Here is a 20028-nt window from a genome sequence, read left to right as displayed (position 1 = left end):
TCCATGTGTCTGAGAGAGTGAAGGCTCCATGTGTCTGGGAGAGTGAAGGCTCCATGTGTGTGTGGGAGAGTGAAGGCTCCGTGTGTGTGGGAGAGTGAAGGCTCCGTGTGTGTGGGAGAGTGAAGGCTCCGTGTGTCTGGGAGAGTGGGTGGAGATGCAGATCAGCTCAGATGGACAACTGATCGTGAACCCCAGCAGGCAGCATTGAAAATGCTCAGAACATTGAGATGAATGTGATACAGGATGAGTCCCCGTGTCTGAGAGAGTGAAGGCTCCGTGTGTCTGAGAGAGTGAAGGCTCCGAGTGTGTGGGAGAGTGAAGGCTCCGTGTGTCTGGGAGAGTGAAGGCTCCATGTGTGTGTGGGAGAGTGAAGACTCTGTGTGTGTGGGAGAGTGAAGGCTCCGTGTGTGTGGGAGAGTGAAGGCTCCGTGTGTCTGAGAGAGTGAAGGCTCCGTGTGTCTGAGAGAGTGAAGGCTCCATGTGTCTGAGAAAGTGAAGGCTCCGTGTGTCTGGGAGAGTGAAGGCTCCATGTGTGTGTGGGAGAGTGAAGGCTCCTTGTGTGTGGGAGAGTGAAGGCTCCGTGTGTGTGGGAGAGTGAAGGCTCCGTGTGTGTGGGAGAGTGAAGGCTCCGTGTGTGTGGGAGAGTGAAGACTCTGTGTGTGTGGAAGAGTGAAGACTCTGTGTGTGTGGGAGAGTGAAGACTCTGTGTGTGTGGGAGAGTGAAGACTCCGTGTGTCTGAGAGAGTGAAGGCTCCGTGTGTCTGGGAGAGTGAAGGCTCCATGTGTGTGTGGGAGAGTGAAGGCTCCGTGTGTGTGGGAGAGTGAAGGCTCCGTGTGTGTGGGAGAGTGAAGGCTCCGTGTGTCTGGGAGAGTGAAGGCTCCGTGTGTCTGGGAGAGTGAAGGCTCCATGTGTGTGTGGGAGAGTGGAGACTCTGTGTGTGTGGGAGAGGGAAGACTCCGTGTGTGTGGGAGAGTGAAGGCTCCGTGTGTGTGGGAGAGTGAAGGCTCCGTGTGTGTGGGAGAGTGAAGGCTCCGTGTGTGTGGGAGAGTGAAGGCTCCGTGTGTGTGGGAGAGTGAAGGCTCCGTGTGTGTGGGAGAGTGAAGGCTCCGTGTGTGTGGGAGAGTGAAGGCTCCGTGTGTGTGGGAGAGTGAAGGCTCCTTGTGTGTGGGAGAGTGAAGGCTCCGTGTGTGTGGGAGAGTGAAGGCTGCGTGTGTGTGGGCGAGTGAAGGCTCCGTGTGTGTTGGAGAGTGAAGACTCTGTGTGTGTGGGAGAGTGAAGACTCTGTGTGTGTGTGGGAGAGTGAAGACTCTGTGTGTGTGGGAGAGTGAAGACTCTGTGTGTGTGGGAGAGTGAAGACTCTGTGTGTGTGGGAGAGTGAAGACTCTGTGTGTGTGGGAGAGTGAAGACTCTGTGTGTCTGAGAGAGTGAAGGCTCCGCGTGTCTGGGAGAGTGAAGGCTCCGTGTGTGTGGGAGAGTGAAGGCTCCGTGTGTCTGAGAGAGTGAAGGCTCCGTGTGTGTGGGAGAGTGAAGGCTCCATGTGTGTGTGGGAGAGTGAAGGCTCCGTGTGTGTGGGAGAGTGAAGGCTCCGTGTGTGTGGGAGAGTGAAGGCTCCGTGTGTGTGGGAGAGTGAAGGCTCCGTGTGTGTGGGAGAGTGAAGGCTCCGTGTGTGTGGGAGAGTGAAGGCTCCGTGTGTGTGGGAGAGTGAAGACTCTGTGTGTGTGGGAGAGTGAAGACTCTGTGTGTGTGGGAGAGTGAAGGCTCCGTGTGTCTGGGAGAGTGAAGGCTCCATGTGTGTGTGGGAGAGTGAAGACTCCGTGTGTGTGGGAGAGTGAAGGCTCCGTGTGTGTGGGAGTGTGAAGGCTCCGTGTGTCTGAGAGAGTGAAGGCTCCGTGTGTCTGAGAGAGTGAAGGCTCCGTGTGTCTGGGAGAGTGAAGGCTCCATGTGTGTGTGGGAGAGTGAAGGCTCCGTCTGTGTGGGAGAGTGAAGGCTCCGTGTGTGTGGGAGAGTGAAGGCTCCGTGTGTGTGGGAGAGTGAAGGCTCCGTGTGTCTGGGAGAGTGAAGGCTCCGTGTGTCTGGGAGAGTGAAGGCTCCATGTGTCTGAGAGAGTGAAGGCTCCATGTGTCTGGGAGAGTGAAGGCTCCATGTGTGTGTGGGAGAGTGAAGGCTCCGTGTGTGTGGGAGAGTGAAGGCTCCGTGTGTGTGGGAGAGTGAAGGCTCCGTGTGTCTGGGAGAGTGGGTGGAGATGCAGATCAGCTCAGATGGACAACTGATCGTGAACCCCAGCAGGCAGCATTGAAAATGCTCAGAACATTGAGATGAATGTGATACAGGAAGAGTCCCCGTGTCTGAGAGAGTGAAGGCTCCGTGTGTCTGAGAGAGTGAAGGCTCCGAGTGTGTGGGAGAGTGAAGGCTCCGTGTGTCTGGGAGAGTGAAGGCTCCATGTGTGTGTGGGAGAGTGAAGACTCTGCGTGTGGGAGAGTGAAGGCTCCGTGTGTGTGGGAGAGTGAAGGCTCCGTGTGTCTGGGAGAGTGAAGGCTCCGTGTGTCTGGGAAAGTGAAGGCTCCGTGTGTGTGGGAGAGTGAAGGCTCCGTGTGTCTGGGAGAGTGAAGGCTCCGTGTGTGTGGGAGAGTGAAGGCTCCGTGTGAGTGGGAGACTGAAGGCTCCTTGTGTGTGGGAGAGTGAAGGCTCCGTGTGTGTGGGAGAGTGAAGGCTGCGTGTGTGTGGGAGAGTGAAGGCTCCGTGCGTGTGGGAGAGTGAAGGCTCCGTGTGTGTGGGAGAGTGAAGGCTGCGTGTGTGTGGGCGAGTGAAGGCTCCGTGTGTGTAGGAGAGTGAAGACTCTGTGTGTGTGGGAGAGTGAAGACTCTGTGTGTGTGGGAGAGTGAAGACTCTGTGTGTGTGGGAGAGTGAAGACTCTGTGTGTGTGGGAGAGTGAAGACTCTGTGTGTCTGAGAGAGTGAAGGCTCCTCGTGTCTGGGAGAGTGAAGGCTCCGTGTGTGTGGGAGAGTGAAGGCTCCGTGTGTCTGAGAGAGTGAAGGCTCCGTGTGTGTGGGAGAGTGAAGGCTCCATGTGTGTGTGGAAGAGTGAAGGCTCCGTGTGTGTGGGAGAGTGAAGGCTCCGTGTGTGTGGGAGATTGAAGGCTCCGTGTGTGTGGGAGAGTGAAGGCTCCGTGTGTGTGGGAGAGTGAAGGCTCCGTGTGTGTGGGAGAGTGAAGGCTCCGTGTGTGTGGGAGAGTGAAGACTCTGTGTGTGTGGGAGAGTGAAGACTCTGTGTGTGTGGGAGAGTGAAGGCTCCGTGTGTCTGGGAGAGTGAAGGCTCCATGTGTGTGTGGGAGAGTGAAGGCTCCGTGTGTGTGGGAGAGTGAAGGCTCTGTGTGTGTGGGAGAGTGAAGGCTCCGTGTGTCTGAGAGAGTGAAGGCTCCGTGTGTCTGAGAGAGTGAAGGCTCCGTGTGTCTGGGAGAGTGAAGGCTCCATGTGTGTGTGGGAGAGTGAAGGCTCCGTCTGTGTGGGAGAGTGAAGGCTCCGTGTGTGTGGGAGAGTGAAGGCTCCGTGTGTGTGGGAGAGTGAAGGCTCCGTGTGTCTGGGAGAGTGGGTGGAGATGCAGATCAGCTCAGATGGACAACTGATCGTGAACCCCAGCAGGCAGCATTGAAAATGCTCAGAACATTGAGATGAATGTGATACAGGAAGAGTCCCCGTGTCTGAGAGAGTGAAGGCTCCGTGTGTCTGAGAGAGTGAAGGCTCCGAGTGTGTGGGAGAGTGAAGGCTCCGTGTGTCTGGGAGAGTGAAGGCTCCATGTGTGTGTGTGAGAGTGAAGACTCTGTGTGTGTGGGAGAGTGAAGGCTCCGTGTGTGTGGGAGAGTGAAGGCTCCGTGTGTCTGAGAGAGTGAAGGCTCCGTGTGTCTGAGAGAGTGAAGGCTCCATGTGTCTGAGAAAGTGAAGGCTCCGTGTGTCTGGGAGAGTGAAGGCTCCATGTGTGTGTGGGAGAGTGAAGGCTCCTTGTGTGTGGGAGAGTGAAGGCTCCGTGTGTGTGGGAGAGTGAAGGCTCCGTGTGTGTGGGAGAGTGAAGGCTCCGTGTGTGTGGGAGAGTGAAGGCTCCGTGTGTGTGGGAGAGTGAAGGCTCCGTGTGTGTGGGAGAGTGAAGGCTCCGTGTGTCTGGGAGAGTGAAGGCTCCGTGTGTCTGGGAAAGTGAAGGCTCCATGTGTCTGAGAAAGTGAAGGCTCCGTGTGTCTGAGAGAGTGAAGGCTCCGTGTGTCTGGGAGAGTGAAGGGTCCATGTGTGTGTGGGAGAGTGAAGGCCCCGTGTGTGTGGGAGAGTGAAGGCTCCGTGTGTGTGGGAGAGTGAAGGCTCCGTGTGTGTGGGAGAGTGAAGGCTCCGTGTGTGTGGGAGAGTGAAGGCTCCGTGTGAGTGGGAGAGTGAAGTCTCCTTGTGTGTGGGAGATTGAAGGCTCCGTGTGTGTGGGAGAGTGAAGGCTGCGTGTGTGTGGGAGAGTGAAGGCTCCGTGTGTGTGGGAGAGTGAAGGCTCCGTGTGTGTGGGAGAGTGAAGACTCCGTGTGTGTGGGAGAGTGAAGACTCTGTGTGTGTGGGAGAGTGAAGACTCTGTGTGTGTGGGAGAGTGAAGACTCTGTGTGTGTGGGAGAGTGAAGACTCTGTGTGTGTGGGAGAGTGAAGACTCCGTGTGTGTGGGAGAGTGAAGGCTCCATGTGTGTGGGAGAGTGAAGGCTCCGTGTGTCTGGGAGATTGAAGGCTCCATGTGTGTGGGAGAGTGAAGGCTCCATGTGTCTGGGAGAATGAAGGCTCCGTGTCCCTGGGAGAGGCTAGCAGAAGGCTCAGAAAGGCCCTGCCACACACACACTTCTCCCTCCAGAATCACTCATGGGTCGGCTGCTCCCTCTGCAGTGATAGAGGACAGGGTCGAGGGACTCACAGGCAGAGGGGACCCGAAGAGAGTAGACAGCCTCTGAGATTCCTCAGTAGATGACCCTCCTCCTTGCCGCTCCTCCTCCCTTCGGGTGCCCGAGGGCCCCGGCCTGACTCCTTGAAGGGAAAGAGCAGCTGACGGAACAGTGAGGTACCCTGTTTCCCTCTCGCATTGCCACTGCAGGAACTCACCCATGGCTCCCGCAATATGGTGCAGGTCTGCGCAGATCCCCACATCCTGCTGGACCAGGGTCTCCATTGCATCCGCCATCCTCCCCGTGGAGACCTCCATACATACACGTCGGCACCACTTCATCAGAGAGCAGGTGGACGCCCTCCTCCCAATCGCAAGCCACTCTGTCCAGGGCTTCCAACAGCTCTGCCCAACGTTCTCCCACCTTTCACTGACTCTCTAGGGTGAGTTGGAAGGCCGAATCCAGAGCTTCGTCGTCTGACTCGGGCCTCACAGGTGCCTCTTCCCCAGGAGTCCTCCGAGCGCCGGGGGGGGACTCGGCTGAACCTGCCTCCTCCTGCTGCGGACATGTGTCCATGCGGTGAGCCCCAGCCTGCTCTAGATCTAGGTCCCACTGAGGTGTGTGTCTCTGAGCTGGTGCAGGGGGTGGGTAGGCGCTGTTACTTCCAGCTCTTCAATGGAGGAGGTGTCCTCTTGTCTGCAGCTGAGGGACACACTGGGTGGCCAATTAACAGCCAGTATGAAACCCGCGCTGGAAAGCTCAGCACTGCCGGGGTGGGGGTGGGGGTGGGGAGAGGGCGGCGGTGACGTCATTGTGGGCGCAGCCGAGCGCTGAGAGAAAGCTCCCTGAGGGCAGAGAGCTGCCTCAAGGGAACTGCAGGCCCCAAACTCATCAAATAAAGTTCCAAAACGCCACGAAAAAAGGTCCAAGCATCAGAATCAGGCATCTGAAAATAAAGCTGATAATAATGCTGCCCAAGGATTTTTATTTTTTATAACTTAATAACGGAAGCTCATCCTGCCCTTGGATGAAGTTTCATGAAAAATGTAAAGGCCGCCTGGCCAATTCACCCATCCGCCAACCGTAAGGTTGGACGGACCACAAAAAAATCAGGGTCAATTGCTCCGTTAATGGGTTTAATTGCCCTCTTAATGGTCAGCGGGCGGGCCTCTAACTCTGACCGAAATATCGCGTGAGCGTGGGATGATGTCAGGATGTTTGCCCAACGTCATCTTGCACAATTTCACATCCAGTCAGGTCGGGCCCACCTGATCAGTGTAAAATTCTGCACCCGTGTTGTGGTCACTCCTACCAACACCGTCATGGACAGATGCATCTGTGACAGGTCAGGTGTGTTTTTCTCTCCTGTTGGTTCCCTCACTACCTGCCGCAGACCCAGTGTAGCAGCTATGTCATTTAGGACCCGCCCAGCTCGGTCTGTGGTGGTGTTACCAAGCCACTCTTAGTGCTGGACATTTAAGTCCCCCACCCAGACCCTTGCCATCCTCAGTGTTTCCTTTAAATGGTGTTCAATGTGGGGCAGGACATACCCAGGGACGGTGGTGTCTGGGAATTGTTCTGTAGGTATGATTCCATGAGTATGACTAGGTCAGACTGTTCCTTGACTAGTCTGTGAGACAGCTCTCCAAATGTTGGTACTAGCCCCCAGACGTTAGTAAGGAGAACTTTGCAGGGTTGACAGGGCTGAGTTTGCCATGGTCATTTCTAGAGCCTAGATTGATGCCAGGTGGTCTGTCTGGTTTCATTCCGTTTAGGCTTTGTGAAGGTTTGATACAACTGAGCGACTTGCCAGGCCATTTAAGAGTCAACCACATTGCTGTGGGTCTGGAGTCACGTGTAGGCCAGACCGAGTAAGGACGGCAGTTTTCCTTACCAAAAGGGCCATTAGTGAACCAGATGGGTTTTACAACAATCGATGATAGTTTCGTGGTCACCATTACTGAGACTAGCTTTTAATTCCAGATTTATTTGAATTTAAATTTCACCAGCTGCCGTGGCGGGAATTGAACCTATGCTCCCCAGAGCTTTAGCCTGGGCGTCTAGATTGTTAGTCCAGTGACTTTACCACTACGGCACCACCAACAGCACCTTTCATGATCTTATGATGTCCCAAGGTGCTTTACAAACAGTGAGGTGGTTTTGAAGTGTAGTCACTGTTGTAATGAAGTAAACACATCGGTTAATTTGTTCTACAAACGAGCAATACCAGATCGTTCACCTGGAAACCTTGTTGATGCTAAAGCTTTGCCAAGGACGTACGTCAAGGACTTAATTGCACTTTAATGTCTTCACTTCATGCGCCGTAGTTTTGTTTTGAAACTTTTACACTTTGGAACAAAAACACCTTCTGAGGTTAGCGATCAAACCTTAAACGAACTATCTAAATCTGGTGCTGTAAACAAGGTGTAGGAGACGTTGGACTTGAGAGACCCACCTAATAGTCCTGGGCGGGTTGTTTAATGTGGTCCAAAATTATACGCAGACAACCAAGCTTTGGCAAATTAAAGTTTTTTGTTTAGCCGTGACAGATGAAGTTGAGAGTTGGAGGAATGAACGGAAGCCCATGAGGAATCAGATAAAGCAACGGGAGGAATTTGTAGAGAAGCCCTTAGAGAATCTTAACCCCTTAAAATTTTAGATCAGGTGGGATGTTAAAATGTTTTTATCACAAACCTGAACCCTAGCCAGTGCGAACCTGCCACTTTTAATGGGGACAGGATAAGGGGTGGATAACCAATCCACTCCCAGGAGGTGGAAAGCCTGTTTAAAAATATTATAATGAGTTAGTGCGACTCAAGATTTAATCTCCATTTTAAATATTAATTTAACCCCTGCCAATGTGGTTTCCCAGGCTGCAGCAAAGGTGGGTGATTTTGTCCTTTCCACTGGATCCAGCCTACCTGCTTCCACCCACCCTCCCCACCACCCACCACCCCCCCCACCCCCCCATACACCTCACTATCAGACACCGAGCCAGCATCTCCCAGCTCCCTCCCCTTCAACTGTCCTCCAAATCCTCCATCCCGTACTCCCACCCACCTGCCACCTCCGATCTCTCTCCGATCCATCCAGTCACCCCCCCATCCCATCCCAACACTGCCCCTTTCAATCCACCCCACCAAATCAACCCCAGCCTCGGACCGTGCCCCCTCCCTGGCCTCCAATCTACCAGCTCTACCCACCACCGCCACCCACCCACCCCGCCCCCCCCCTCCCACCTCCCCCCCGCCCCCCCCCACCCCACCCCCACCCCGCCCCCTCACCCCCACCAAGGCCTCTGAGCCCTCCCTCCTCTCTGGTGCCTGACTGCAGCCTGGTACTGAAGGCCCATCTACCCTACTGCCAACCAACTTGTCAACCTGGGGGGCTGCAGCTGGCCAATGGAGGCAAAAGATGTTGAATAAGGTCCTGTCGTTAAATTCACCACAGCCTTGGAGAAATCCATCCTTTCAAATTCCCCAACTGTAAAAGAGCATCTCCCCTACCAGCATCCCTCTGCCTCCCCACCTCCGAGCTAATATCATCACTTCTGTAGGGAAGGGCCATCTCAAAAATGGAGCGAGAAACTAAAATGTGAGAGTTGTAACCATGGGGGAGCTTTACATGGAGACTGTGGTCCTCCCACCCTCCCTGGTTCATAAGCCAGAGGTGAGCCTGCCTCCGGTTGGCCTGAAAGCCCCACGACAACTTTACGGCTGTGTAACTGGTTCTGGACGGGACTTCCGCCCCCATCTGGGAAGAAGTCCCGTCTCCGAGAGCTGCTGGCCAATCAAATGGCCAGCAGCTCTCCAGTCCCGGCAGCGCCACTGGGAGCAGTGGCCACTACTGGGACTGCAGCAAGTCCCCAAAGAAGAGGAGCCATGTTGCCAGACAAGGAGGTGCTCCCACCCCAACTTACGGCCTCGCCACTTGGCCTTGGGCACTGATAAAATAGCAGTGACAATGAGAGGAGGTCTTTAAGTGCGTGGCCTTAAAACTCCACAACATCGTCTAAAGGGATGCAGAATGTTGAAACTGACAGTGAGAGGCAGTCATAGCATTTCCAGTGGATAAACCAAGAAAGGGACAGAATCACTTGACTGGATCCTCAGCATCTCCTCCTCCTTTCACCCCACCTTATTACACCCCTCCCACATATCAACGCAGGAGATGACAGGCTTCAGTGAGGACATGGGCTGTGAGTTAGATTCATAGAACCATTGTGACACAGGAGGCCATTCAGCCCATCAAGTCCATGCCAGCTGTCTGTAGAGCAAGCATTTCAATCCCATTCCCCCATATCTCTTGCCCAAAACCTTCCATCTTGTTCCCTCATCCTTATACAATCAGCTAACAGAAACAGATTTTCTTTGTCTACCTTACCGAGACCTGTCATAATCTTGTGGTGTGCCCCATTTCACTCAGGGAGTCTGAGTTGCTGTGACAAAGTGCACTTTACAAGCATGTTGTAGTCTGGAGCTATGGATGGTGATGGTAGAGGCTCCAACGTTCTTTCCATCACATGGCTGACTGGGAATCTCATGTGTTGGAAGGATTTACAGGTTTGCAGGTTGATTTTCAACCTGTTTAGCCACATTATGAACACACCTCGCTTAACCATCAAGTCCTGGGGTGGATCTTGAACCTGGAGCTTCTAGTTCAGAGGCAGAGACACTACCCACTGCACCATAAGATCTCCAATCATAACCTTTGACGTTACCCCACCACCCCCCCACCAATCTCCTTCGCTCCAACGAGAACAATCCCAGCTTCTTCAATCTAACCTATTGTGACTTTAACAAAAATCCAAAACTGATTAAGAGAGTGAAAAGATAAATTAGTCAGTGTTGGAAAACAGAATGAGGAAAGTGGAAATTCTGTCCCTTTACTCCTGTTCCAAGCTGCAGGATTTTAGTGTACTGTCTCTTCAGAAAGTGAATGCTCACATTCTGCTGAGACTGACTACTTCCCTTGTTAGGGCCTGTATGATTTTGGCTTGTGTAATGTTATAAAGAGATCTTGCTTAGCTGAGAAGGCTCACTTTTCCTTCAGTTAAGTTTGATATTTTTTTTAAGCAATTGTTTGGAAAGGCGCCTAAAGGTCAAAAAGAAAGATGACGTGATTCACTGGGTTTTTTTGTAAACGTGCTAATTTTGATCATTTTAACAGTTCCGTATTATACTTTAACTTGTTGGTCTAAATGCAATTTATGTTTTACTGAGGTTAACTAACCCCATCAAATTGTGAAAATCAGACTTATTTATTTATTATATTCATGGCCCTAAGCTCTGCTGCAAGTGGAAGCATCTTCTCTACATCTACCCCATCAAACCTCTTTCAGAATCTTAAACATCAGGTAACCCCTCATTCTTTTCTTTCTAGAGAAAGGAACCCAGCTTTTTCAATCTTTCCTGGTGGATAAAACCTTTCAGCTCTGCTGTCTTTCTGGTAAATCTCTGCACTTTCTCCAGTGTCTCTATAAAGATGGAAAGCAGGATTATCCACAGTACTTCAAGTGTGGTCTAACCATATAACATCTCTGCTTTCCAATTCTATCCCTTTAGAAATTAGCCTGGACCCTGTTTGCTTTATTAGTGTCCTTATTAACCTGGGTTGCTACTTTTAGTGATTTGTTTATCTGTACCCCTAGATAGATCCCTCTGGCCCGCTACCTTATTTGGACACTTATTTTCCAAGGATTATCTGGCCTCCTTATTCTCTCTATCAAAATGTACCAGCTCACACTTAACTATATGTATTGAAATTCAGTTGCCCTGAAAGAGCGGCCTACTTCACACATTGCATTTCGAGTTGTTTCAGGGGCTCTGCCAGCACTTCTGAATTGTGTAAGTTGGCACATATGCACGGGACACTGAGTGCAAAGAGATCCAGATGACTGCAGCTCCAAATCCTGGTCCGTGCTGAATCACGGTGTGACGTCATTGACAGTACAACTGGTTTTGGTGCCTCTTGGTGAGGGATTGGCAATGGTTTTACAAGGGCTCCTCCTGCTTCTGATATGGAAAGCTTGCAGACTGGCATCATCATTAAGAGAAAGAACTGCTTAATCATCAAGAATAACTTTGACAGGCTCACAATGGACTTCATGATAAAGGGGGAACTAGGTACAAATATCTCTAGGACTATTTAGACCATGGGGCTTGAGGTGGACAAGAGAAGTTTCCCTGGCCAGAATATTATGAGTGTTTGGCAGAGGGGAATGTCTATACCAAGGGGGATATATCCCAGTATGAGTCAGTGCCTTCAGTACAGGAAGGGAGGGCAGAAGATGGGAGGGGGGATTAAACAGGATACTCAATGAACAGAATAAACCTACACATGTTTCAGTCATTGCTGACTTATAAAGATGTGTGAACCATCAGGAGAACACAGGACATGAACTCATAAAGAGTGATGTCACTCTGAAGTGATGGCACGGGCCATGTCATGCATGAGGTAATGTCACTCTCTGACCTCACAAAGCCATAGGACTGTGAAGTCCTCTCACATTAAGGAGCTGCTGTTGATGAGACAGGACCTAACGCTAGTTTGTGTTTGAAACCAATCTTCGATCCAAGGGCAGGATGTCTGACTGGAAGAATTACATCAACACTATACTGAAGGATAAGAACATGGAAGATGCTGCCATTGTGGGCCACGCTGACAACAAGTCCGTCTGGGCGTCCAAGCCCGGTGGAGTCCTGGCCGCCATCTCCCCGCAGGAGGTTAGCCTGTTAGTGGGGCAGGACCGCAAGGCTTTCTTACAAACTGGCATCACCATCGGGGGAAAGAAATGTTCCGTCATCCGGGACAACCTCATGGTCAACAATGACGGAGTGATGGACGTGAGGATGAAGGGCGGTCAAGGCAAGAGTATCTGCATCGGCAAAACCATCAAGACCATGGTGTTTGTGATGGGTAAAAAGGGGGTTCATGGCGGAGCGCTCAACAAAAAGGTTCACGAGGTGGCCAACTACCTGAAACAGAGGGGAATCTAAAGGGAGGGATGGGGTTTTCAGAGAATTTAAAAATTTGGGTTAAAATAAATTGTTAAGTATCACCAACTGACTTTGTACATTAGCTCTTTTTTTCTTAAAAATGCACTGCACACAGGGTTTCTGTTACAGGAAGAAGTAAAGTGTCAGAAAAAGATCCTACGAATAAGTTGGTGCGCAAGCAATCGTGCCTGGCCCTCAGCACGTTTGTACCCCGGCTACAGCTCTAAGATCCTATTGGCTGAGAGCAGTAACATTATTACACAATAAAACCTCTGACAACAACAACCCCATTTGTCACAATTCAACAATGAATGTTGGGAGTCAGGGGTGTGAGCTGACTCCCGTTGTTGAACAAACCCAAAAATCATTGTCGATGGAGACTGGGAGGTTGGTTATTTTGCTGAGACATTGGAGTTCAAGTCAACAGAAATCAGGGTGAAGCTGTCCAGAGCTCAGGACAGGCCACCCCTGGGGCATTACATACAGATCAGGACATGGGGTTCTGTGTAGTGTTCTGGTTAACATCTTTAGAGGAGAACAGCGAGGCCAATTCTTTGTGTTAAAGGGATAAACTCTGAAATATGAGTAGATACGCTCACAGTCTTGAACAAATACTAGAGAGGAATATTATGAAAGATAGCTAACAGGATTTGGAGAAAGTGCACAACATTGGGAACATGCTATCTCATGGTAGCAGGACAAGGGTTTATACAATTACAGAATGATGAAGCACAGAAGACAATTCGGCCCATGATGTCAGTGCTGGCTCTTTGAAAGAGCTATCTAATATATTTCCACTTGCCTTCCTCTTTCTCCATGGCCCTGAGAATTCCCTTCAAGAAATTATCCAATTCACTTTTACAAGTTATTGCTGAAAGCGCTTCCTCCATCCTTTCAGGTCGAGTTTTCCTGATTGCAACAACTCACTGTGTACACAAGGAACATTAGAAATAGGAGCCGGAATGGGCACTTGTCCCTTCAGGTCTCCATTCAACGAGACCGTGGCTCATTTTCTACCTCAACTCCACCTTCCTGCACTATTCTTACATCATGTTTCACTAATTTCATTAATACCCAAAAACCTATCACGTTCTGACTTGAAAATACCCAATGACTGAGCAACTCCAGCTCTCTGGGGTAGAGAATTCCAAAGATCCACAACTCTTTGAGTGAAAAAATTTCTCCTCATCTTAGTCCTACATGGCTAACCCCATATCTGAGGCAGTGATCCTGGGTTCAAGATTCCTAGACCAGGGAAAACATTTTCTCACCATCGACCCTGTCAAGCCCCTTCAGAATTTTATACAGTTCGCTGAGGTCAGGGCCAGGATTTTAAGGCTCTGCCGCATTCAGTTCCACGGGACCGGGAGGGGTGGGGGTCGGCCATAAAATCCTGGCCCTGATCTCTTTTCTAAACTCCAAGGAATATAGGCCGAGTCTACTCAATCTCTCCTCAAAGGACAACTAGTGTGCGTGTGTGTGTGTGTGTATATATACGCTGAGCAAGAATGGGTAGACCTCTGTTGACAGCCTTCTATACTTTTGTAGTAGGAGGTCTTGTAGCGCAGTCGGTAGTGTCCCTGGCTCTGGGCCAGAAGCACTGGGTTCAAGTCCCACTCCAGGAATTGATGTCCAAGGAAGGTTGTTCATAAAGTGGTCAAACAGGTTGCGTATCGACCTGCAAATCCTTCCAACACCCACCAATGGCAGATAGTTAGAGTTAGAGGTAGTTGAAAAGAATGTTGGCACCTCTACATCACTTCCAGACTACAACATGCATATAAAAGCATATGTTGCCACAGCAACTCAGACTCTGAATGAAGTGTAACACACACACTGTTGTAAGCAGGAGCTCTGACTGGGCTTGATACAAGGGGTGAAGGACGTCACAAAATGGGTGGGAAAAGCTCCTGGAAAGAAAAATGGCAGAGCTTCCAACATTCGTGCTTCATGTGGTGACCAATGGCATCACCAGAAGTAGCTCTGAGATGGAGTTTAAGAAGTTGAGAACAAGATTGAGAAACAAGAGCTCACAGGCTGGTCACCCCAGGTTACCTGCTGTACAGATGATAGGCAGGTTCAGGCCAGAGCAACAGAGGTTGGGGAGGGAGTGGGGGCCTTCAGGATGGATGATTCATGTTTGTGGGGCGTTAGAGTAATTTGTGGGACAAGACAAGGCTCCAGTGTAGGAACAACCTTCACCTGAACTGAAAGAGGAGATCACAGAATGGGGGAAGATATTCTGCAGGGGGCAGATATTCCGTGGAGTGGCAGGGAAGTGTGTGGTAGATGGAGAACAGCCAGAATTCATGGTCCATGCTGGATTCTAAGTTCTTGCTCAGGGGTTAACTAGTGCAGTGAGGGAGGGCTTATACAAATTTGACAAAGTGAAGGGAACCAGGTGTCAAAGGAGAGAAACAAGGTGCACAGAGGACTGGGAGGGACAAACAGCCTTAGAATAAAGATTAGCTCTGAAGTGGGAGGGATGAAAACGGGTACCAATGCAAGGCAGAGTTTGGGGTGCATGTGTGTCAATGCACAGAGAGTGATCAATAAGGCGTCACATGGGATTACGATATAATGGCCACGATGGAGACCAAGGGAAGATTAGGAACTGGTTCCAGGTTCCAATATGCTCATCGTTCTAACTTGTGTTCTTTCTTTTCCTTTCTTTAGATACTTCTATGTTTTTCTGTTCCTGTTCGATTGTTTTACTGATTGTGCTTTCTACTCATCCTCAAACCCAGTCCTTCCCACCACCCTCACTGCTCCATTTACCCTCTCCACAAGGGTATACAATCAGCCAGCACAGGAGGAGGCCATTTGGCCTATTGTGCCTGTGTCAGCTCTTTGAAAGAGCGATCCAATTAGTCTTAGTACCTTGCATTTTCCTCATAACCCTGTATATCTTTCTTTTTTATCCAATTCCTTTTTTAGGTTACTATTGAATCTGTTTCCACCTTTTCAGGCAGTGCATTTCAGATCAGAACAACTCTGCATTAAATATATTCTCACCTTCTGCTCAGATTCTTTATTTTAAATCTGTGTTCTCTGTTTACCAACCCTCTCCTTATTTACTCTATCAAAACCCTTCAAAACCTTGAACACCTCTAAATTGTTAAATCTCCCTATAACCTTCTCTGCTGCAAGGCAAGCAATCCCAGCTTCTCCAGTCTCTACATGTAACTTAGGTCCCTCATCCATGACATTGCTCTAATCTTCAGCCTCACTAAGGACTTGACATCCTTCCAAAACTGTGGGCTCCAGAATTGGACATAATACTCCAATTGTGACCTATTCAGTGTTTCATAAAGATTTAGCATCACTTCCTTGCCTTTTGTGCTTTGTTAATTGTACATTAATTGTGTTTAATTGTCTGCTGGTGATGGGCATTAACTGGCGATTCACTTGAACCCTTAAAAATACACAGACTAAAACTGTAGTTGTTGGGTTAGGAGGTGTATGCTTGTAATGTGTAAATTTGCAAATAAATATCTAAGTGTGTAAAGATTGGCTCCAGTTCTATTCTTCACCTACTGGCTTTCTGGAATAGAACATACTATTTATAAAAATGCACTGCAGCATCTCAGAGAGCTTACATCAACACACACTTTCTAGCCACGTAACCTTTATCTTCCAATATCATGGGAAAACCATCACCTCCAAGTTCGTCTTCATGTCACACACTGCCCTGACTTGGGCATATATCATGCCATTCCTTTATCATCACCGGGTCAACAACCTGGAATTCCCCACCAAGCACCACTGGGTATGCAGACTGTAGCAGTTCAAGGAGGATCGATAAGCGCCACCTTCTCAGGGTGACAAGGAATGGGCAATCAGTGCTACCTTGCCAGCGTCACCCACATCCCAGGAACAATGCACATATACTCTTACCTTAATGGGTTTGTCACTTGTTGATAGATAGACATCTCTGTTCAGTGAGTTTGTGGAGGTTCTACTCGAGAACCCGCGATCTGTCTGTAATAATAAAACAAGTATTTTAAAGGTTTGGGTTTGGAGAACAGCCCAGTTATTTATGTTTCCACCTCTTAGCTTCTTCCAGCAGTCAATAATGAGAAGGTCCAACTGGACAAAGGACAAGCAGCACCTGAACATGTCCTGGATAGACTGGACCCCAGAACCTGACAAGTCTCATTGTGAGTGTGGACATCCTCAGCAATCACCCTGATGAAACCTGGACACAAACATTAGCAGCAGTTCAAAATTTGGGAGGAGGAGGTAAAGCTGCAGGTGTTTCACACTGAACTGGGGGAGATGTTTGTTACATTAACATACACGTGAGGTACATTTTCCTAGTTTGCGTCTAAGGAGTTTTCTACCAAAATTAGCGGCTGTGGCTAAAAGTGTTGCTGTAGCCACACCCGTACTAACTACAGGAGAGACTGCAGCTACTCACCAAGCTCACTCCCACTGCACCTCCCAGCCCTGCAACCTCTATCACCAACGTCATGGGAACATTGTCTTCAAAATACTCTGTAAGCCATACACCATCCTGACTTGGACATACATTGTGCAGCAACTCCATCGTCACTCAGTCAGAAAACTGAAGCCGGATTTTCACTCTGGGGGCAGGAAATAGGGGTCAGGACTGTTTCTGGGGCCCAAACCCACTCCAGGGAGGAACCAGTCACTCTGTAGGATTTCACGGAGACACTCCCTTAAACGGCACGGAGACAGGTTCCCCGTCCAATTAAGAGCAGCGGGCGGGCTCTCGAAACTGAAGGGCCAATCAGAGGCCCTTCCAGCTTGAGAGGAGCAGCAGGCTCCAGTAAAGAGGGTAAGTAAGTGAGAGGGAGCTTCAATAGGGAGGCATCCTCTCACCAAATTGTTTAAAACTTAAAATAAAAACAGCAAAAACAGCCACTCCACCACTTTTGGTGGGGTGAGGTGGAGGAGGTGGGGGGCAGGTGGGAGAGGAGGGGGAGACGCAGAAGAGGTGGGGGAGAGGGGAAATCACTCTAGAGGGGGGCCTTCGGCTGCACTTACACTCAGGTAGGCAGGGAGAGTCTATAAGCCTGCCTGGAGCACTGGTACTCTGGACTGCCACTCAGTGCCCGTCTCCAGGCAGCTGAGCTGTCTCCTATGGTGCCGGTAAACTGGAGGTCGACTGTAAAATCTCCAACAAGAGACAATCTAACCATCTCCCCTTGATATCCAATGGCATTACCATCGCTGAACCTCCCACTATCAACTCCATTGACCAGAAACTGAACTGGACCAGCCATGGAAATAATGTGGCTACAAGAGCAGGTTCAGAGGCTGGGAGTTCTGCAGCGAGTAACTCACCTCCTGACTCCCCAAAGCCTGTCCACCATCTACAAGGCACAAGTCAGGAGTGTGATGGAATACTCCCCACCTGCCTGGATGAGTGCAGCTCCAACAACACTCAAGAGTCTCAACTCCATCCAGGACAAAGCAGCCCACTTGATTGGCACCCCATCCACCACCTTAAACATTCACTCTCTCCACCACCGACGCACACTAGCAGTAGTGTGTACCACCTACAAGATGCACTGCAGAAACTCACCAAGGCTCCTTTGACAGCACCTTCCAAACGCGCAACCCACCTAGAGGGACAGGGGCAGAAGATGCATGGAAACACCACCACCTGCAAGCTCCCCTCCAAGTCACATGCCATCCTGACTTGGAAATATATCTCTGTTCCTTCACTGTCACTGGGTCAAAATCCTGGAACGCCCTTCCTAACAGCACTGTGGGTGTACCTACACCACATGGACTGCAGCAGTTCAAGAAGGCAGCTCACCCCTACCTTCTCAAGGGCAATTAGGGATGGGCAGTAAATGCTGGCCCAGCCCATATGCCATGAATGAATAATTTTTTAAAAGGTTAGCTGCCTTTTGCTGTGGTTAACAAGGCTCCTAATGAGACTAATTAGCTGAATGGCCTCGTCCTGTTCCTATATTCCCAATACAGCCTTCTCAATGTCAATCACATTCCAAAGACAAATACAAAATTCCCTTACCTTATCATCGTTATCACTTGTCAGTAGATAGACATCTCTGTTCAATGAGCTTGAGGAGTTTCTACTGGAGGATCCCCGATCTGTCTGTAATGGGACAGGAAGCATTAAGTGTTTCAGTGGTTTGGAGAACAGCCAAATTTATTTATGTTTTCACTGTCGAGCAGCCAATTACGAAAAGATCCAGCAGGGCAAAGGGCAAACAGCGGGCAAACATGCTCTGGATGGAGTGTAGGCCCCAGGACCTGATGAGCCTCACTGTGTGTGTGGACATTCTCAATCATCATCTGGTGAAGCCTAGACGAAGCTCAAAACTTTAGAGAAAGAGGAAAAACTCCAGGCGTTTCACAGGTGGTTTGGTGGTGGTGGTGGTGGTGGCGGGGGGGTGGTGGGGGAGGGTGATGTGCAGATGTTGGTTAAATTGGCTTATGTGTGAGGTATATTTTCCTGGTTTGTGTCTCATGTGTTTTCTACTAAAATTATTGCCTATGGCTAGAGGTGTCTTGGAGGTGGGCCGCCACACCAGGCCCAAACACATCCTGGCAAAAATGGCCAGCGCTGGGCACAGGGCTCAGGAAGCTGGCACGCTGGCCGGCATCAATATTCCTGGGAGCTGTCCACCTCTGTTCCCGACCACAGCAGAGCCCGAAAATTCAGCCACTGCACTTCCGCTCTGGACACCACTGTCGGAGTTCTGTCACACAGACTGCAGAGCTTTCAGGAGGCGGCCCAGGGTAACTTCTCGTAGCAACTAGGGATAAGGAATCCTCTTCCTCCACTAAATCCAGCAGTTGGGAATTCTAGGACCTGGAAGCATGGTCTAAAAATTAGAACCAGGCTTTTCAGGAGTGAAATTAGGAAAATCTTCTACACAGAAAGGGTGGTAGAAATTTGGAACTCTCTTCCACAAATGCCAATTGATGATAGATCCATGTTAATTTTACATCTGAGATGGATCATTTTTTGTTAACCAAAGCGACTAAGGGATGTGGGATACAGTGAGGTCGATGGAGTTAGGTCAGCCATGTTCTAGTTGAGTGGCAGAACAGGCTCAAGGGGCTGAATGGCCTCCTCCTGTTCCTTTTTCCTAATACAGCTTGTCAATGTCAATCGCATTCCAAAGACAAATACAAAATTCCCTTACCTTATCATAGTTATCACTTGTCAGTAGATAGACATCTCTGTTCAGTGAGCTTGAGGAGTTTCTACTGGAGGATCCCCGATCTGTCTGTAATGGGACAGGAAGCAGTAAGTGTTTCAGAGGTTTGGAGAACAGCCTGTTTATTTATGTTTTCACTGTCGAGCAGCCAATTACGAGAAGATCCAACAGGGTAAAGGGCAAACAGCAGGTGAACATGCTCTGGATGGAGTGTAGGCCCCAGGACCTGATGAGTCTCACTGTGTGTGTGGAAATTCTCAACCATCGCCTGGTGAAACCTAGACACAAACCTAGGAGAAGCTCAAAACTTAAAAACTGCAGATGTTTCACAATGAATGGGGGAGGGAGGGAGTTGGGGGGGTGGGTCGGGGAGATGTTGTTTGAATTAACGTACACGTGAAGTACATTTTCCTGGTTTGCGTTTAAGTTGTTTTCTGCTAAAATTAGTGCCCTTGGCTGCAGCCACACCTGTACTAACTTCAGGAGAGACTGCAGCAACTCACCAAGCTCACTCCCACTGCACCTCCCAGCCCTGCAACCTCTATCACCGATGTCATGGGAACACTATCACCTTCAAATTCCTCTCCAAGTCACACATTATCCTGACTTAGAAATATATTACATTGTCCCACATCGTCACTCTAAATAACACAATAAATTCACCTGGACTGTAGCCATTCAATGGGGAAGACCCAGCAGCCCCTGCTCAGGGTAGCTGGGGAGGGACAATGAATCTATTTCCTAGTTACAGAGTCTTCTGGGTCTTGGGGGCATAGTCCAAAAATTAGAGCCAAATCTTCCAGATGTGAAATTAGGAAACACGTCAACACAAAAAGAGTGACAGAAAGTTTGGAACTCTCTTCCACAAATGGCAATTAAAGCTATATCAAATATTTTGTGAAAGGGGAATCATGTTTAACTAATTTCTCAGAGTTTTTTGAGGAAGTAACAAGTAAGATGGATAAAGGGGAACCT

General features: G+C 49.7%; 2 protein-coding genes across 2 annotated transcripts in view; one reads left to right on the top strand and one right to left on the bottom strand.

Moving 5' to 3' along the window:
• triobpb (TRIO and F-actin binding protein b) overlaps positions 1-15846 on the bottom strand; it is a 466860-nt gene extending 451014 nt beyond the window's left edge. The window contains exon 1 of the mRNA XM_041178043.1: positions 15788-15846. The gene's annotated coding sequence lies outside the window, so the exon portion shown is untranslated. The remainder of the gene's footprint in view (positions 1-15787) is intronic.
• On the top strand, positions 11477-11890 carry LOC121271779 (profilin-3-like). Its single transcript, XM_041178044.1, has one exon. The coding sequence runs from the start codon at positions 11477-11479 to the stop codon at positions 11888-11890; it is 414 nt and encodes a 137-aa protein (XP_041033978.1).
• Positions 15847-20028: the final 4182 nt, after the last annotated feature.

This window comes from Carcharodon carcharias, chromosome 31, assembly GCF_017639515.1.
Source record: "Carcharodon carcharias isolate sCarCar2 chromosome 31, sCarCar2.pri, whole genome shotgun sequence".
NCBI classification, from domain to species: domain Eukaryota; kingdom Metazoa; phylum Chordata; class Chondrichthyes; order Lamniformes; family Lamnidae; genus Carcharodon; species Carcharodon carcharias.
The sequence above is the reverse complement of the archived record's forward strand: the minus strand, read 5'-3'. Positions and strand labels throughout refer to the sequence as shown.

Coding starts and splice junctions, on each gene's coding strand:
- LOC121271779 (XM_041178044.1), top strand. CDS start 11,477: ATGTCTGACTGGAAGAATTACATCAACACTATACTGAAGGATAAGAAC.